The sequence below is a fragment of the Ochotona curzoniae genome, unplaced genomic scaffold (assembly GCF_017591425.1).
Source record: "Ochotona curzoniae isolate NIBS_2020 unplaced genomic scaffold, NIBS_Ocur_1.0 contig_4105, whole genome shotgun sequence".
In the NCBI taxonomy this organism is placed as follows: Eukaryota; Metazoa; Chordata; class Mammalia; order Lagomorpha; family Ochotonidae; genus Ochotona; species Ochotona curzoniae.
In genome coordinates this window covers 8,436,832-8,450,995 of record NW_024466129.1, presented here as the reverse complement: position 1 = coordinate 8,450,995, position 14,164 = coordinate 8,436,832, and the positions used below count along the sequence as shown (strand labels likewise).

Sequence of the window (14,164 nt, the reverse complement as noted above, 5' to 3'; positions counted from 1 at the left end):
GGAAAATCATGTGTATAGGCAGCTTGGAATCAAAACGATTAATAAAGATAACCTAAATTTAGAATTAAGTATAAATGAGAAATTTCCAACGAATTAGAAGAGGAGGGCAGTGTGTGTCTGAATCACTTACTTATGACTCTCTTTCACACACACACACACACACACACACACACACACACACACCCTCATACAAGATCTCATACAATCATCAGTGACCTTTGATATCTATATTTTTAAAAAAATAAGTGTTATCAAGACTACAAGCAAAAAACACTTAATAATAATTAATCCAACAATTTGCATTTGCTGAATCTTTACAAAGACATGTACCAAATACTTCATATAAACAAGCTTAAAGAGTTTTCTTGAAAACTCTATGCACCAGAAATCACCATCAACCCCTTTTCACAGAGGGGGAAACTGAGGCACAGCAAGTCTAATCTATGAGTGGCATGTCATAGGGAAATATCCGTGCATTCTATCACCACACAATCGGGGGATCTCTAGTCTCCATGTGGCTAAGACACACTCCATCCTGAGCTCCACTTTTTGGACAAGAAGTTCCTGAGACTGACTCTGCTGAAATCCAAACTAATGAATATTGTAATTACAACATCCTGCGTTGATTACATACCAAGCACTAATTTGCTTTGTGAAAATTATCCCATCCAACGATTATCCTGTCTTTATGGACAAAATACTAGTTTCATGCCTAAATCATAGACTCTCGGGCTGATAGGAGTCAAACACAACATTACTTCATGCCTAAATCATAGACTAAATCATAGTCAAACACAAACTTACTACACAAGAACACAGAGGTGGTGTTTGGCAAGCCCAGAATTTGACCTTGGACCTGTCTGACGTCAAAGATGCTGCCTTCATCATGAGGCCATTCTGCTGCTCACAGATGCCCAACACCAACACCTAGTGGCTCCCCTGGCACATAGCAAGGCATCCCAAAGGCAACTATTTTTTTTTTAAGATTTTGATTTATTTATTGGAAAGTCAGATATACAGAGAGGAGGAGAGACAGAGAGGAAGATCTTCCCTCCAATGATTCACTCCCCAACTGACTGCAAAGGCCGATGCTATGCCAATCCGAAGCCAGGATCCAGGAACTTCTTCTGGGTATCCCACACGGGTGAAGGGTCCCAAAGCATTGGGCCATCCTCGACTGCTTTCCCAGGCCACAAGCAGGGAGCTGGATGGGAAGTGGAGCTGCCGGGATTAGAACCAGAGCCCATATGGGATCCCGGTGCGTTCAAGGCGAGGACTTTAGCTGCTAGGCTACGCCACTGGGCCCACAAAGGCAACTTTTTGAAACAAGTGGCTAGCAAGTCTTACACTCCTTCAATGGGGAAATCTTAACATTTTATTTTAGAATAGTTTTAAATCAACAAAACAAAACAAAAATGTGAGGAGGTATTACAAAGCAGTATACTTCTAATCTTATTTCTTCCATTAGCACCTCATATTGCTATCTTGGCCACAATTAAAGAACCATATCTAACTTCCCCTATTTTTTTTTAAAGATTGACTTATTTTTATTGGGAAGTCAGATATACAGAGAGGAGGAGAGACAGAGAGGAAGATCTTCTGTCTGCTGATTCACTCCCCAAGTGGCCGTAACAGCCTGAGCTGAGCTGATCTGATGTTAGCACTTGTAGTTGGAGGATTAGCTAGTACAGCCATCACACACTAGCCCAGATATATACTTTTTTAAAACACAAAGTCATTTGAATTTTGGCCTCAATAGCCCTACAGGGCTAGCAGCTACCACAAAGGACAAAGTGGGTCTAAATGAGTTAGAGCCAGTGTATGTCCACATAGGAAATGAGCCTTGGATCAGCACAACATCAAGTTTGCAAAAATGGCAAATGGAGTTAACACTCCCTATCCCTTGGTGAGAGAAGTCTAGGAAATATCTAACATTCCTCTTTGCACTGCCGAGATTTTCCATGTGCCTACAATAGGCAAATACCAGTTTATATTTTCCTATCAGAATTTACTGTCCAAGCAAATAGAATTTTGTACTGTTTCTCAATTTGGAAATTATGAGGCTTTTTTTTTTGGCTATATTTTTCTAGAAAGAAAAAAAAATACACTTTGCATCATATCAGTGTTCCCAAATTATTAACAAAAAGATGATCAATATAGTTCTAGGTTTAATGCGAACGAAATACCCAGAGACATCCCATCTTACCTCTTGGTAAGCTCTTTCATCATCATCGTCACCGTGGGCTCTGTTATCTGCAAAAGGCAGGAACGTTATCAAAATCCTGGTTCAGAATATGCTCACGAGCATGTGTCACAGCATGTAGAAAGATAACCACAAAGAATCTCTTCTTTACACAAGATGAGGTGTGATGATGTTGGCCTCATTTCTACCATAAAATAAACCTTTTCTATTCGTAGTACAAAACAGTGCTCTATTTTCATCATGTGAGAGAAGAGGGCTTACTAGCAGCAGGACAGACACGAAGTGAGTCGTAAATTGTGTTTCTCAGATCTGTGCATCTATGTCTTATCTTCAGTGCTAGCTTCACAGCACGAAAAATCCATCGTGCCTGGCAGCAGTTCATTATTACAAGCCAGTAAAGTCCAGTGTTTAACCCAAACCATCGCACCATTAAGGTGGCTTCAGAACCCACTCAGTGAAGCGGTTTCCTTGTGGTACATGTTTCTCCCTCCATGAACATCCTATCCACAATGCCCAAAGATGCATGCCTTACTGCCAGTTTGCCTGGAGGACCTTTCACTGCCCTCCCTCCTGGTGCTGGTGCAGGCATCACTCCTTTTCATTGTCGGCTGACTGGCTGGCACAGCGCCTTGTCCTGAACCAGGGCCACTATCTATTCCTGTGTCCAATTCATCAGTCCAGTCAGGCTCCCAGCATCCAACGGGGAGCAAGGGATGCATCTTTCACTTGCTTTCCAGCCTGCCAAATGCAAGGCACTGAAGTAGATGCTTTCATGTAGCTCCAAGAACTCTGAGTAGCAATCAGGCCACAGGGAAGGTCCATGGTCAGGAGACTGACTTGAGTCCCAGCCTCTGCAAGGTCATGGCTGTCCACGAGGGCAGCACCGGTATGGGGGAGCAACTTTTTCTGCTTTCCTCAGCAGTCTCAGAGGGTGGACTCCAACATCCCCAAAACCCTTTTTAATGTATCATTCAAGTGCCTGGCAATATTCATTCATATAATCCAAACAAAAACATTTTCCATCGTTTCTATTTTTTTCTTTTTTTGAGACATCTGAACCTCAACACAGAAGAATTACACATCCTCGCAGACAGCAATTTGCCATTCAGCATAATTGCTCTGGCAGGCTTGGTCTGTTAAGAAAGCTTTTAGAGGCAAAAGTTCAAACAGATAAAAATCATTAATACAAATTCCCATGTCCCCACCAGAAGGAATCCATTACAATGCAGTGAGCTGCAGGTCTTTCTCCACAGCACTGTAGCTCATCTGCTCCCCTCATTACTGACCCCCAAAAATCAAATGGTCCAAAGGTCCGGAGGTCACCTTGGAGCATGGCTGCGGGGCTGTCCACCTGCCCTCTCGGCTCTCCTCCAGCTCCTCTTCCACGGGTAGCCTGGCCTCCTCCTGCATCCCCACCTTGTATTGCACTGGCAATCACGTGTGCCATCTCATCCAGCTCCAGGGAGCTCAGGCTGTCCACATCTGCTTGCTGCTTCCTCAGATCCTTCAGCAGATTCTGGAGGACTTCTAGAAAACACACACAAAAAAGGAACACATGGAAGTTGGGGGTTAGTATATTCCAAGGAAACACAAGGATGCAACGCACAGGCCAAGACCTTCCAAGGCAACTTCCTGCCCAAGCAGGACATGGGTGCCACTCAATAGACACCTGCTTGGTTGGATCTGCATCACAAGTCACATGTGACCCACTAGTCATTACCATAGTCCAAGATTTTCAGCAAGTTCATTTTCAGCAAGTTCCTGTGGAAGATCACAGGAAAGGAAGAACAAAAGCATTAGCCTGATTAGAGGACAGAAACTGAGGTGTCTGGACCATGCTAAACATAGCTTGGGAAAAAGAGAAGGGCTCATCAATTCATCTCAGTCTGTGCTATACAGAGGATAATCAAATCTTTGCTTCTCATTTGTGAACAAGAAAGAAAATACACACAAAGGGACAAATGACACTATAAAAATGGGCAGCCAGTATTTCCCTCATCTTTGTCTTTCTCTGCTTTCTGTTCCTCCCTTCTTGTTTCTGTACAGATCATAGGTAACAGCCTTAGCATAACTCAGGCCACATGATAATGAGCCCTGTTTCTGAAGTGATAACCTTTAGGACACAAGTTGGGCCTGAGAGTTTATTTGTAAGTGACCAGCAAATTCTGAAGACACCTAGAGATTACAGCAGGTGTAGGTTCCCTTATGAAACTAGCCCCTCAGGAATCTGCTCCAAGAACCCCTAACAAGGAGATGAGAGACTGTAGTTGTCTGGAAACAACAAGGTCCGTCTCCAGTGCTAGGGCCCCAGAGGATGCCACTGCCTCTTCTAGCTTCTGCCCCGTTGTCCATCTCCTAAACTAAGCCTCCATCTAGGACACCTCAGGTATCAACTCTGCAAGGCAGGCAGAATACAGGAATGCCAAACATGGGGCAAGATGTGGATTTTCAAAAGGCCCCTTAAAAATCAGTTCTATCTCCAAACACTGGCAAGTCTATCACTGTTTCCATCTTTGTCCTTGAGATGCCTCGTTACCCATCCTGAACACACAGATCCCTGCCATTCTCCCCTTTTCTCAACAATGTAGGGAAACTCTAGGCCTGCAGTGATGGAGATGGGCATGGAGCCTGGCACATGAGGTTGGAGGGATTCATGGCCATACTCAACACAGGCCTAAACTCACTGCACTATGCAGGTGACAAGCCAAAAAGGCCATGTCGTCAGAAGAACAGACACCAAAACAGGTCAATTCAAATAAAATATACAATGCAGTCTGACAGGATCAAAGGTCTGTCCAAAAGTTCAACCCCTGCCGGAAAAACACTTTAGAGGAAGCTGGCAAGAGTCCTTGCAGACACCATGTCCAGCACAGAATAAAGATGTGTGAAGAAGATGAAAACACAGCCTACATTCAGTAAAAGGCAGCCAATGTTAAAACAGGATGAGGGTATTAAAGGAGCTGCTATAAATGGGTAACACCCAATGAACTTGACACTCAACTGAAAAAAAAAAAAAAATCAATCGAAACTCCAGAAATGAAGAGTAAAGTTTTTGAAATAAACACATTCACTGCACGGGATTATCAGCAGATTAGCTGCTGTTAAAAAGGGCTAGTGAATCTGGAGACACATAATAGAAGTTAGTATTAACTGAAGAACAGTGAAGAATATCAAAGAGGTTAGGGCCCTGTTTGGGACATACACATCACGTACTGGAGGGTCAGGTTTGAGTCCCACTTCCATCTCCAGTTCCAGCTTCCTGTAAATGCACAGCCTCGGTGGCAGCAAGAGATGCGTCAAGGACTGGGTCCCTGTCACTCCTGTGATGTTCACTTCAGTTCTGGGCTCTTGTTTATAGTGTAGCCTAGCCCTTGCTATTGCAGACATTTATGGAGTGAAGCATTTAATTCTTCCAATAACATTTAATAAAGTCATTTTTATAAAAAGAAAAACGTTGAACAGAACCTCAGTAACTTGTGGGATGGTATCAAAGCATCCTAGATTCCTAGAGGGAAAGGAGAGAGAAGGGGACCACAAGAAAAGAAATCCCAACAAAAAAATCGATGGAGAATTAACTTGGAGATTTAAGACACTTGCTAAATCTCAAGAAGAATAAATACAAAGAAAACCACACAATAGCATCTCACCATTAAACTTCTGAAAACTCACAGGAGAAAGAGATAGCTTACAGGCCAGCATGATAGTACAGCAGGAGTCAGCAGATTGAAGCAAATAAATAAATATTTCTTTTTAGAAAAAGACATTAAAATAAACCTACCATATGGTCCAGCTATCTCACTTCTGGGAATATATCCAAAGGAAATGAGATCAGCATATGAGAAAGTGATCTGTAATCCTATATTTACAGCAGCACAGCCTACAACAGCAAAGACACGGAAACGACCCAGATGCCTGTCCAAGGAAGCATGGATAAAGAAACTGTGATACATCTACTCCACGGAATACTATTCAGTCATTAAAAAGAATGAAATTCTACCATCTGCAACCAAATGGTCCCAACTAGAGATCATTATGCTCAGCGAAATGTCAATCCCAGAAAGACGAATATCGTATGCTCTCTCTGATATAAGGCAACCTTCATGCAAAATATAAGCTCAATAGCCCTTTCAATACTGTTTTTGCTACATCTCAGGGGCTTTGATATTTTTGCTTTTATTTTCATTTCTTCAAAATAGTTTCTTTTCTCATTTGAAATTCTTCCTTGACTTATAGATCATACGTCTATGATTTTCTCCAAGAAGTTTTTCTTTTTCTTTTTTTTTTTTTTTGCTTTTTCATTTCTTCATTGATACATTGGTTATTTAGTAGCATGTTATTTAGTTCCATAGTGCTGTAAATTTTTTTAAATGTATTCCTGTAGTTGATTTTATTTTATGACTTTTCATTGAAGGGAACTGTGTAATAGAGACTATCATATCCAGATGTGAGGATACAATGCAGTACACATCTCTACTCCCAAATCAAAGATCATTGGGCAGCAGGGGAAGGGGGGCAGCCTATGGAATTGTATTATAAAATAAATTTAAAATTAAAATTTAAAAAAGACAGTATACGAAAAGCATTCTGAGTCTGGCATCTGACCTAGCAGTAAGGATGTCTTCATCCCAGCACAGATAATCTGGCTTTGCTCCTAACTCCAGATTCCTGCTATTGCAGACCCTGCGTGGCACTGCTGATGACTCAAATAACAGGATCCTGCCAAATACGTGAGGGCCTCCAGACTGAGCTTCTGGCTTCACTCACAGCTGAGGCTGTTACAGGAATCTAGAAAGAAAACCAACGAATGGAAGAATGTTCTCTTTTTCTGCCCCTCCCTTTCTGCTTCTCATTCTCTGTTCCTCTCAGATAGACTAGAAATCTTTAAGTACACAAAGCAGTCAGAGGGTACAAATACACCATACATATTGTGGGAAAATCTTACAAAAAAGTGGCTGGTTTCTTACAAAAATGGAAATCACAAGACATAGTGAATGCTGTGAGAATGACATATGATGTAATTAGATATGTTATATTATATACAGAAATGATACGTTTGAATGGCCAAACAACCTCTCATTTCAGAAGTCTATATCCAATGAAAACATACTTCAAACATGAGAATGAATAAAAACACTTCCATATCTTGCATATATGAAGAGAGAGAGCGCGCGCGCTAAGATAAACTACCCAGAAATAGAATTGCATTACGAGAACTCTTCAAAGATCCACAGCTGCAGATAAATGTACCAGACAGATTTCGGTTTTCTGAGATATAGTGAAAAGTTCCTAGAAGGGTAACTGTGTGCATAATTTAAAAAGACCACTGGCTTCTCCTCTTTATGTCTCTAAAATGTAAGTATTAGAGAAGATAAACGGACTCCTTCTAATGTGGATGTCCCAAAACATAGGTTATGTGTAGACATAAACTTTATGACACAGAGGACAGAGCGTAACTGGAATCGAGCTGCTGTTACTGCTCTCCACTTTCCATGAAGTGAAATGACAATAAGTCTAAGGAAACTATTTAAACAGAGGCACCAAGATACTCCATTGGCACCAAGATACTCCATTGGCACCAAGATACTCCATTGGAGGCACATTACATCTTTCTTTCTTTTTTTTTTTTAAGATGATCAAAGTACTCTGGCAAGAGACTTTCGGGAACATTAAATTCAAGAACAAATCTTCTGCATCAACAGTGAATAATATAAATGGAGTTCAATAAAAAGTAGGCCTAACAGACATGTCACAAGAAAAAGGATACAGCCAGCCAATGAACACACGAGAAGAATATTCAATATCATTAGCAATCCTTGAAAGTCTAACTAACATCACATTAAATGCATTTAGTGTCCTCTGGAATGATGGGGTAAGACGGACTGAGAACAAATTTTGGAAACGAGATAAACAATAGCAACTCATGAACACTATTGGTGGGAGAGTAAAAATTACAACACTGGGGAAAACAACTCAGCAATCACGTGTGCATCCCTCCTCTCGATCTCATAGGTAGTTACTCCAGAGGAATGGAATATGTTCACCAACTTTATCCCTCCAACAGCCAATAAAACACACTCGGAGTCCAAAGGCCCACTCAGGGATGAACAAGGGACAATAAGCCGTCTAGGTACACGAGATACAAAAAGGAATGAATCCACTGCTATATGGCAGAAATGTGGACCAAAGCATTCACATGGGTCAGGGAACAACAGAGGAGCTGTTGTCTGGGGCAGAGGGCTGACAGCAAGTTCTCTGCACATTCTGCCTGGTTCCGGGATACTGATGACACGTACACACACATCAAAACCCACCCACGAGTCCACTGAAGGCCTATGTACTCCAACAACAGGAACAACAGCCTCTAAATAAGCTCACCGAGTCTCATGGCCTGCCTTTGAAAGAACACTTGGCTTTTATGAAAGCGCAGTGCTGACATTTCTAGTTCCTGTATTCATAGATGTAGGTGAGGTAACCACCGTGCCTCTACCTTCCTGAAGAACACTGGTGCAGAGCTGCCCAGAGCACCAGCAAATCCATGCGACCTTTGCTAGTTCTCACATGATCCTCTCACCTAGATAGAGTGGGGGTCACTCTCTATTGCTTAGTTTCTTACAAAAGAAAATGTTCAGTTGCTTCTTTGTCTGCTTATTTTTTGCAGTTTTTAGGGTTATGTTCTTTGGGAGCAAAACTAGAGCTGTATCTATTATTTCTGATGCTGCTGGTCCCTCTCTTCCCCATCACCAGTCAGGCAGGAGAAAGCTCTGGGCACTCTATCCAGCACAGTTGCATGGAGATGATGCTGTGCTTTAAGTAGAGTGTGCAGAAAGAAAACAAGGCCCTCTGGAGATGTACAAAGTCCCCACTGCGCTGGTAAGTGTACAGTCACCGGGAAGATGCCAGCTGTAATTAACCAGACTCTTCCCAAACAGCTTTACTGAATGCATGGGCAAACACAGGTGACACCTGTGCTCTCTGGGTGTGGCTGAGTGCCCAGTCTGTCTGCCGCCATCCTCTCCACGCAGAGGGTCTGTGTCTAGCTCAGGGTCACAGCACCAGCACTTCGCATCTGGCTGGCACAAGCCTCATCCACAGCCTAGAGCCAGAGAGGAGGCATGGTCCCATTCTCCAGATCTTCCAAGCTTTCACGGATGATCAATGACAGCCTATTTTATGTTCTTGGAGTTCAAAAAAAAAAATAAGGTCCCTTTTATCTTTTTGCAATAGTTCATTCTTCAGAAGAAATCCTGCTCCATTATTGTTAAAAATATTTAATGTTTGGCTTCTATTTTTGAATGTTCTGTGCCATGTCTTGCTTTCCCCTATGGTCTTGCTTTTCCCCCTATGGCCTCTCTCTTGCAAGGAAAGGGTACCTGAGGTAATTCTCTGATTTTCCTATTTAAAGAGATGCACTTCGTCAGTCTTCAGACTCACTATGGGGGATCAGAATCCCTTCTGGCTCTGAGAATCTGAGCATGCCCATTCTCAGCATCTCGTAGCGCATGGAGCTCAGGGTGAGATGGAACAGATGGTGTCCTTCACAGTGAGGTTTGTCGGTCTAACTGGGAAGACCTGGGGCCATCACTGCTACTGCTACACTAAGAAAAGGGTAGTGAGTCCTCTGCTCTGACTGGTGGCAAATGATGCCCCGTTCCATGCTAACCACAGGTTCCTGATGCTGTGACATCTGCTGTCCTGCTGACCCTGGACCAATAAAAGCCAACTCCTAGACAGTAAAGCAGCACCACTCACAGGACCACTGTTCACCTGTTTTGGTCAATCCCTGAACCCCAGATCCTGGGGAAAGGATTCAAGCTCACCTGTCCAGGCCTGCCCACCTGCTTCACTCACTTCTTCCATTGAAACCACACCAATCTCTCTTGTTTACCCCAAGCCTCCTGTCCATTGCTTTCCTGAGTGGCATCCCACGGACTAGGTAACAACTGTTGGTCATCTCTTGACCTCCTACCCTCACCAAATGGGACTTGTTACAGAACCCACATTTTACAACAGCTTGCTGTAGAATAAAGTGTGCTGGGGCAAAGGAATTGAGCCCTGGGTTGGAGGGCAGCACCCCTTCTGCATCCCCACAGTCCATCAGTTATCCAAACAGTGGCCCTAGCGCCATGTTCATCAACCGATCTCCTACTGTCAGAAATACCTGCAAGGCATAAACTCAGAAGAACGCTTCTCACTTTCCCATAAACAAAAAAACATGCTTAGAAGCACAGAGCAATAACACCTGATCTGCCTCTCTTCTGCGATGAAAAAAGGCCGAGTGCTTAAACAATCTCAAACAGTGTCTGTATTCCTGCTTTTCCAGGCTGACACAAGGAACATGTGGTTTTGTAGGAAAGAGAGAAGACGGGCTTTGGAATGAAAGGCGGGGACGTGTCACAGGCATTGTTGCTGTGTTGAAAAATGTGCTGTTCACTGTATCCTTCGAATCAGAAGGAGCCATCTCAGACCAGCGCCTGAGCCACTGAGCAACAAGCCAAGTCTAACCTTTTCATTTTCATCACATGGCAATCTCCTCCCACCAACCCCCCTTTTCTTCACTGGTGTTTATTATCTCACAGTCTTATCACACATCCTCGGCCACAGGTCCAAGGCCCCCACAACAAAAGACTCTCTCAATCTCAAAGAAAATGGAAATAGGGATGGGGTGGGATGAGGGGGAAGGAACAGTACCAGGGGAAAGGAAATGGCCACAAGTGTCAGTCTGTGAGTTCTAAAAGGGACTTGTGGCCCATCAGGAAAAGCGGGAAAATGCCATGTTCTAAAGAACAGACAATGAATGACCCCAAAGGTCACTGGGAGAGCAGCTCACAGAAACTTAAAGAGAGGAGTCAGGCACAGCAGGCACTCCTGTTGCCCACAGCACCATCCTACCATGTTTGAGTTTGAAGGCTGTAGCTTCAGTATGACCAGTATGAACAGCAGAGCTGGTTCTCCATAGGGGACAGCATGATGTCACCATGGGAGCCAGAGCGCTACATTCAGATTCCACCTGTGGAGCACCAAGGACCTCTACAACAGGTGAGTCTCTCAGCCACTTGGTTGTCCTCAGGTGAGCCAGGGCAGACCAGAAGCCCCCTCTTGAACACAGGTATTTCAGGTCCATGAGTCACAAGAGGGAGCTTCTAGGATGTTCCTAAGAGTGATCCATTTCCAAGTTGTCCCCACCATTCAAAGAGTACCCCCGTATACACCAGCTTGAGGATAGTTGAGCCTACTTGAGCAGCCACCTGAGACTACAGTGGCTGCCTTCCAGAATCGCCAGGAGCACAGTGGCTCACCATCCAACAGGAACTGAAGTCCCACTTGGGATGAAAACCCTGCTGCTTCTCAAGAATGGTTACATGTATTTTCAACTGCAGAATGTCCCATGACCATGAAGAATGCTTCACCATAAAGACCACACATACTTCCCACGAATGAGTGTTGTTGCACTCCTCAAGCCCTGTAAAGTATGTGTTGGTATGACTCCATCCAGAGGAATAATCTGTAGGACAGTTAAGGAGGCCAACTAAACCAAGTCAGCAGAAAATTACCCAAAGAAAGAGGATGTTATAAAATATATCCCCCACTGACAACTCACTCTACATCAGCCAAATGACATACAGTATGTTGCTTCTCCTTCTAAGGGTGTGACCTGTGCTTCTTCTGCCATTTAAAGGGACAGGGAGTGGAGTCTGTGTTCCCAACAGCAATACATAAGACATGCACAACAGAAATCAAGAGTTGTGTTAGACATCCTGCTCCTTTTTAAAAGATTCATTGATTTTTTTTTATTGGAAAAGCAGATGTACAGAGAGACGGAAAGACAGAAAGATCTTCTAGCACTGGTTCACTACTTCCAAGGTTTCCGTGTGGGTGCAGGGTCCCAAAGCTTTGGGCCATCCTTTTACTGCTTTCCCAGGACACAGGCCTGGGAAAATGGAGCTGGATGAGAAGTGGAGCAGCCAGGATATGGGATCCTGGGGTGTGCAAGGCAAGGATTTAGCCACTGAACCAACATGTCAGCCTTAGACACTATGCTCTTTATAAAATGGCACTTTTCTGTCTCATCAAGGTAACATAAAGGCCAAGCACCTACGCTGGAAAAGTATTCCTAGAGAAAAGATGTCCATATAAACATTCACTTATTTTCTAAGTCCGTTGTAGAACTCTAGGGGTACAGAAAGCTTTACTTTTCACCATGGTGAGAATGGGAACTTGTTGTAATATAAACTGTGTCATAATGAATGCCGCACTCAACCATACAAAGAACTTGACTATGTGCTGGGGTTTAAGGAATAGAGTGAGAGGCTGGAAGCATGCAGTTTTCAGATTTGGCAGACATCCAATCTCATGAAACTGAAGTCTACTCTGTGGTTGGCTAGGAAGGAACGAAACAGAAAAATTGAGTGACAAAGGATAATACAAAGCCAGAACAACCACCAGCCACGCAGTGGGGCTCAGCATGGACTGTAACACAAGGCTATCGGATGCTCGCCAAGAGCCTCACTGCGGTAGACAGCAATACTTCTCAGCTTTATCAAGCCAAATCATCCTAGGATTTGTCAATTTTCCTTCCTTTTTTTTGCTATATTGCTGTTAAGACTTTGTCTCTCAAGTACATATTAAAACTTCCGACAATCAAATTCCCTACCTTTGTGATATGTACGCCTTTGGAATTGCTGAACTGAATTCACAAGAAGAAAAACACTATTTTCCAGTGATGGGTGCACTGCTACTTAAAAGAAAGAGAACTATATTACATCCCAAATATGATTCTGTTAAGTCATAGACTGATGGAAGTACAAGCAAGGACTTGGATTTTGGCCACAACCATTCGTACTGGGTAACCCTGAGCACATTTTCCATCTAATTATGTCTCACTTTCCTTATGTGTAAACTGAGGTCGTAAGACATACCCAAGAACCACTTACCCCATGCCTGGCAGATCCTAAGTGCTTAACACACTGTGACTATTATGATAATAATGTAATGGTGAAAAGTCATATTAGGACTCCTCTCACTCCATCTAATCCATTCCAAATACTGGATGGAATCTCCATAGAAAGTTCTGGACACAGTCCATCATAATCCTTAGTAAGGAAACAAAGAACACATGATCAGAACACCTTGGAATTCTTAGCTTTCAGAGGAGTACTTCTTTCCAGATTGTTCAACATTCAGTTTAAGATTATGCAGCAATGAGGGCCTGGCGGCGTGGCCTAGCAGCTAAAGTCCTCACCTTTTGAACACCCCAGGATCCCATATGGGCACTGGTTCTAATCCCATTCAGCTCCCTGCCTGTGGCCTGGGAAAGCAGTTGAGGATGGCCCAATGCTTTGGGACCCTGCACCCGTGCGGGAGACCCGGAAGAGGTTTCCTGGTTTCCAGCTTCGGATTGGCGCAGCACCGGCCGTTGCGGTCACTTGGGGAGTGAGTCATCGGACGGAAGATCTTCCTCTCTGTCTCTCCTCCGCTCTGTATATCTGACTTTGTAATGAAAAATAAAATAAATTTTTTTAAAAATACCAAGAATAAGATTATGCAGCATGAGACAGACATTTTGTCCAGCTGCGTTCCGTACCAACATGTCCAGTTTTATTTCCTGGCTTTGGCTCCTGATGCCAACCTACAGACCTTGAGAGGTAACTCAAATTCTTGGGTCCCTGCCACCCATGTGAAATACCTAGACTGGGTTAGCTTCTAGCTTCTAGTCCAGACCAGGTGTGACCACTCACTGCAGGCATATGGGGTTAAACCAGAGGATGGGAACTCAGACTATTTATCTGCCCCTATCTAGAGTCAGGCTATCAAGGAAATAAAAATAAAATCACGCACCATGATACCATTTTCTGCCCAAGTACAAAGCTACATTCAGAAGAATATGAGTCGTCATCACTACAGTTGGACCCCAGTCTCCTCCTACTCACTCATCATCCTTTCCTCCTCCACCCATTCCTCTGC

General features: G+C 43.5%; 1 protein-coding gene across 1 annotated transcript in view; it reads right to left on the bottom strand.

Annotated features, from left to right (window-relative positions):
* PTPRN2 (protein tyrosine phosphatase receptor type N2) overlaps positions 1–14,164 on the bottom strand; it is a 914,532-nt gene that overhangs the window by 559,839 nt on the left and 340,529 nt on the right. Inside the window, exons 7-8 of the mRNA XM_040984210.1 lie at positions 3,527–3,730; positions 2,207–2,253 (exon numbers count right to left, since the gene is read on the bottom strand). Of these exons, the coding sequence (XP_040840144.1) occupies positions 2,207–2,253; positions 3,527–3,730 (251 nt within the window). The remainder of the gene's footprint in view (positions 1–2,206; positions 2,254–3,526; positions 3,731–14,164) is intronic.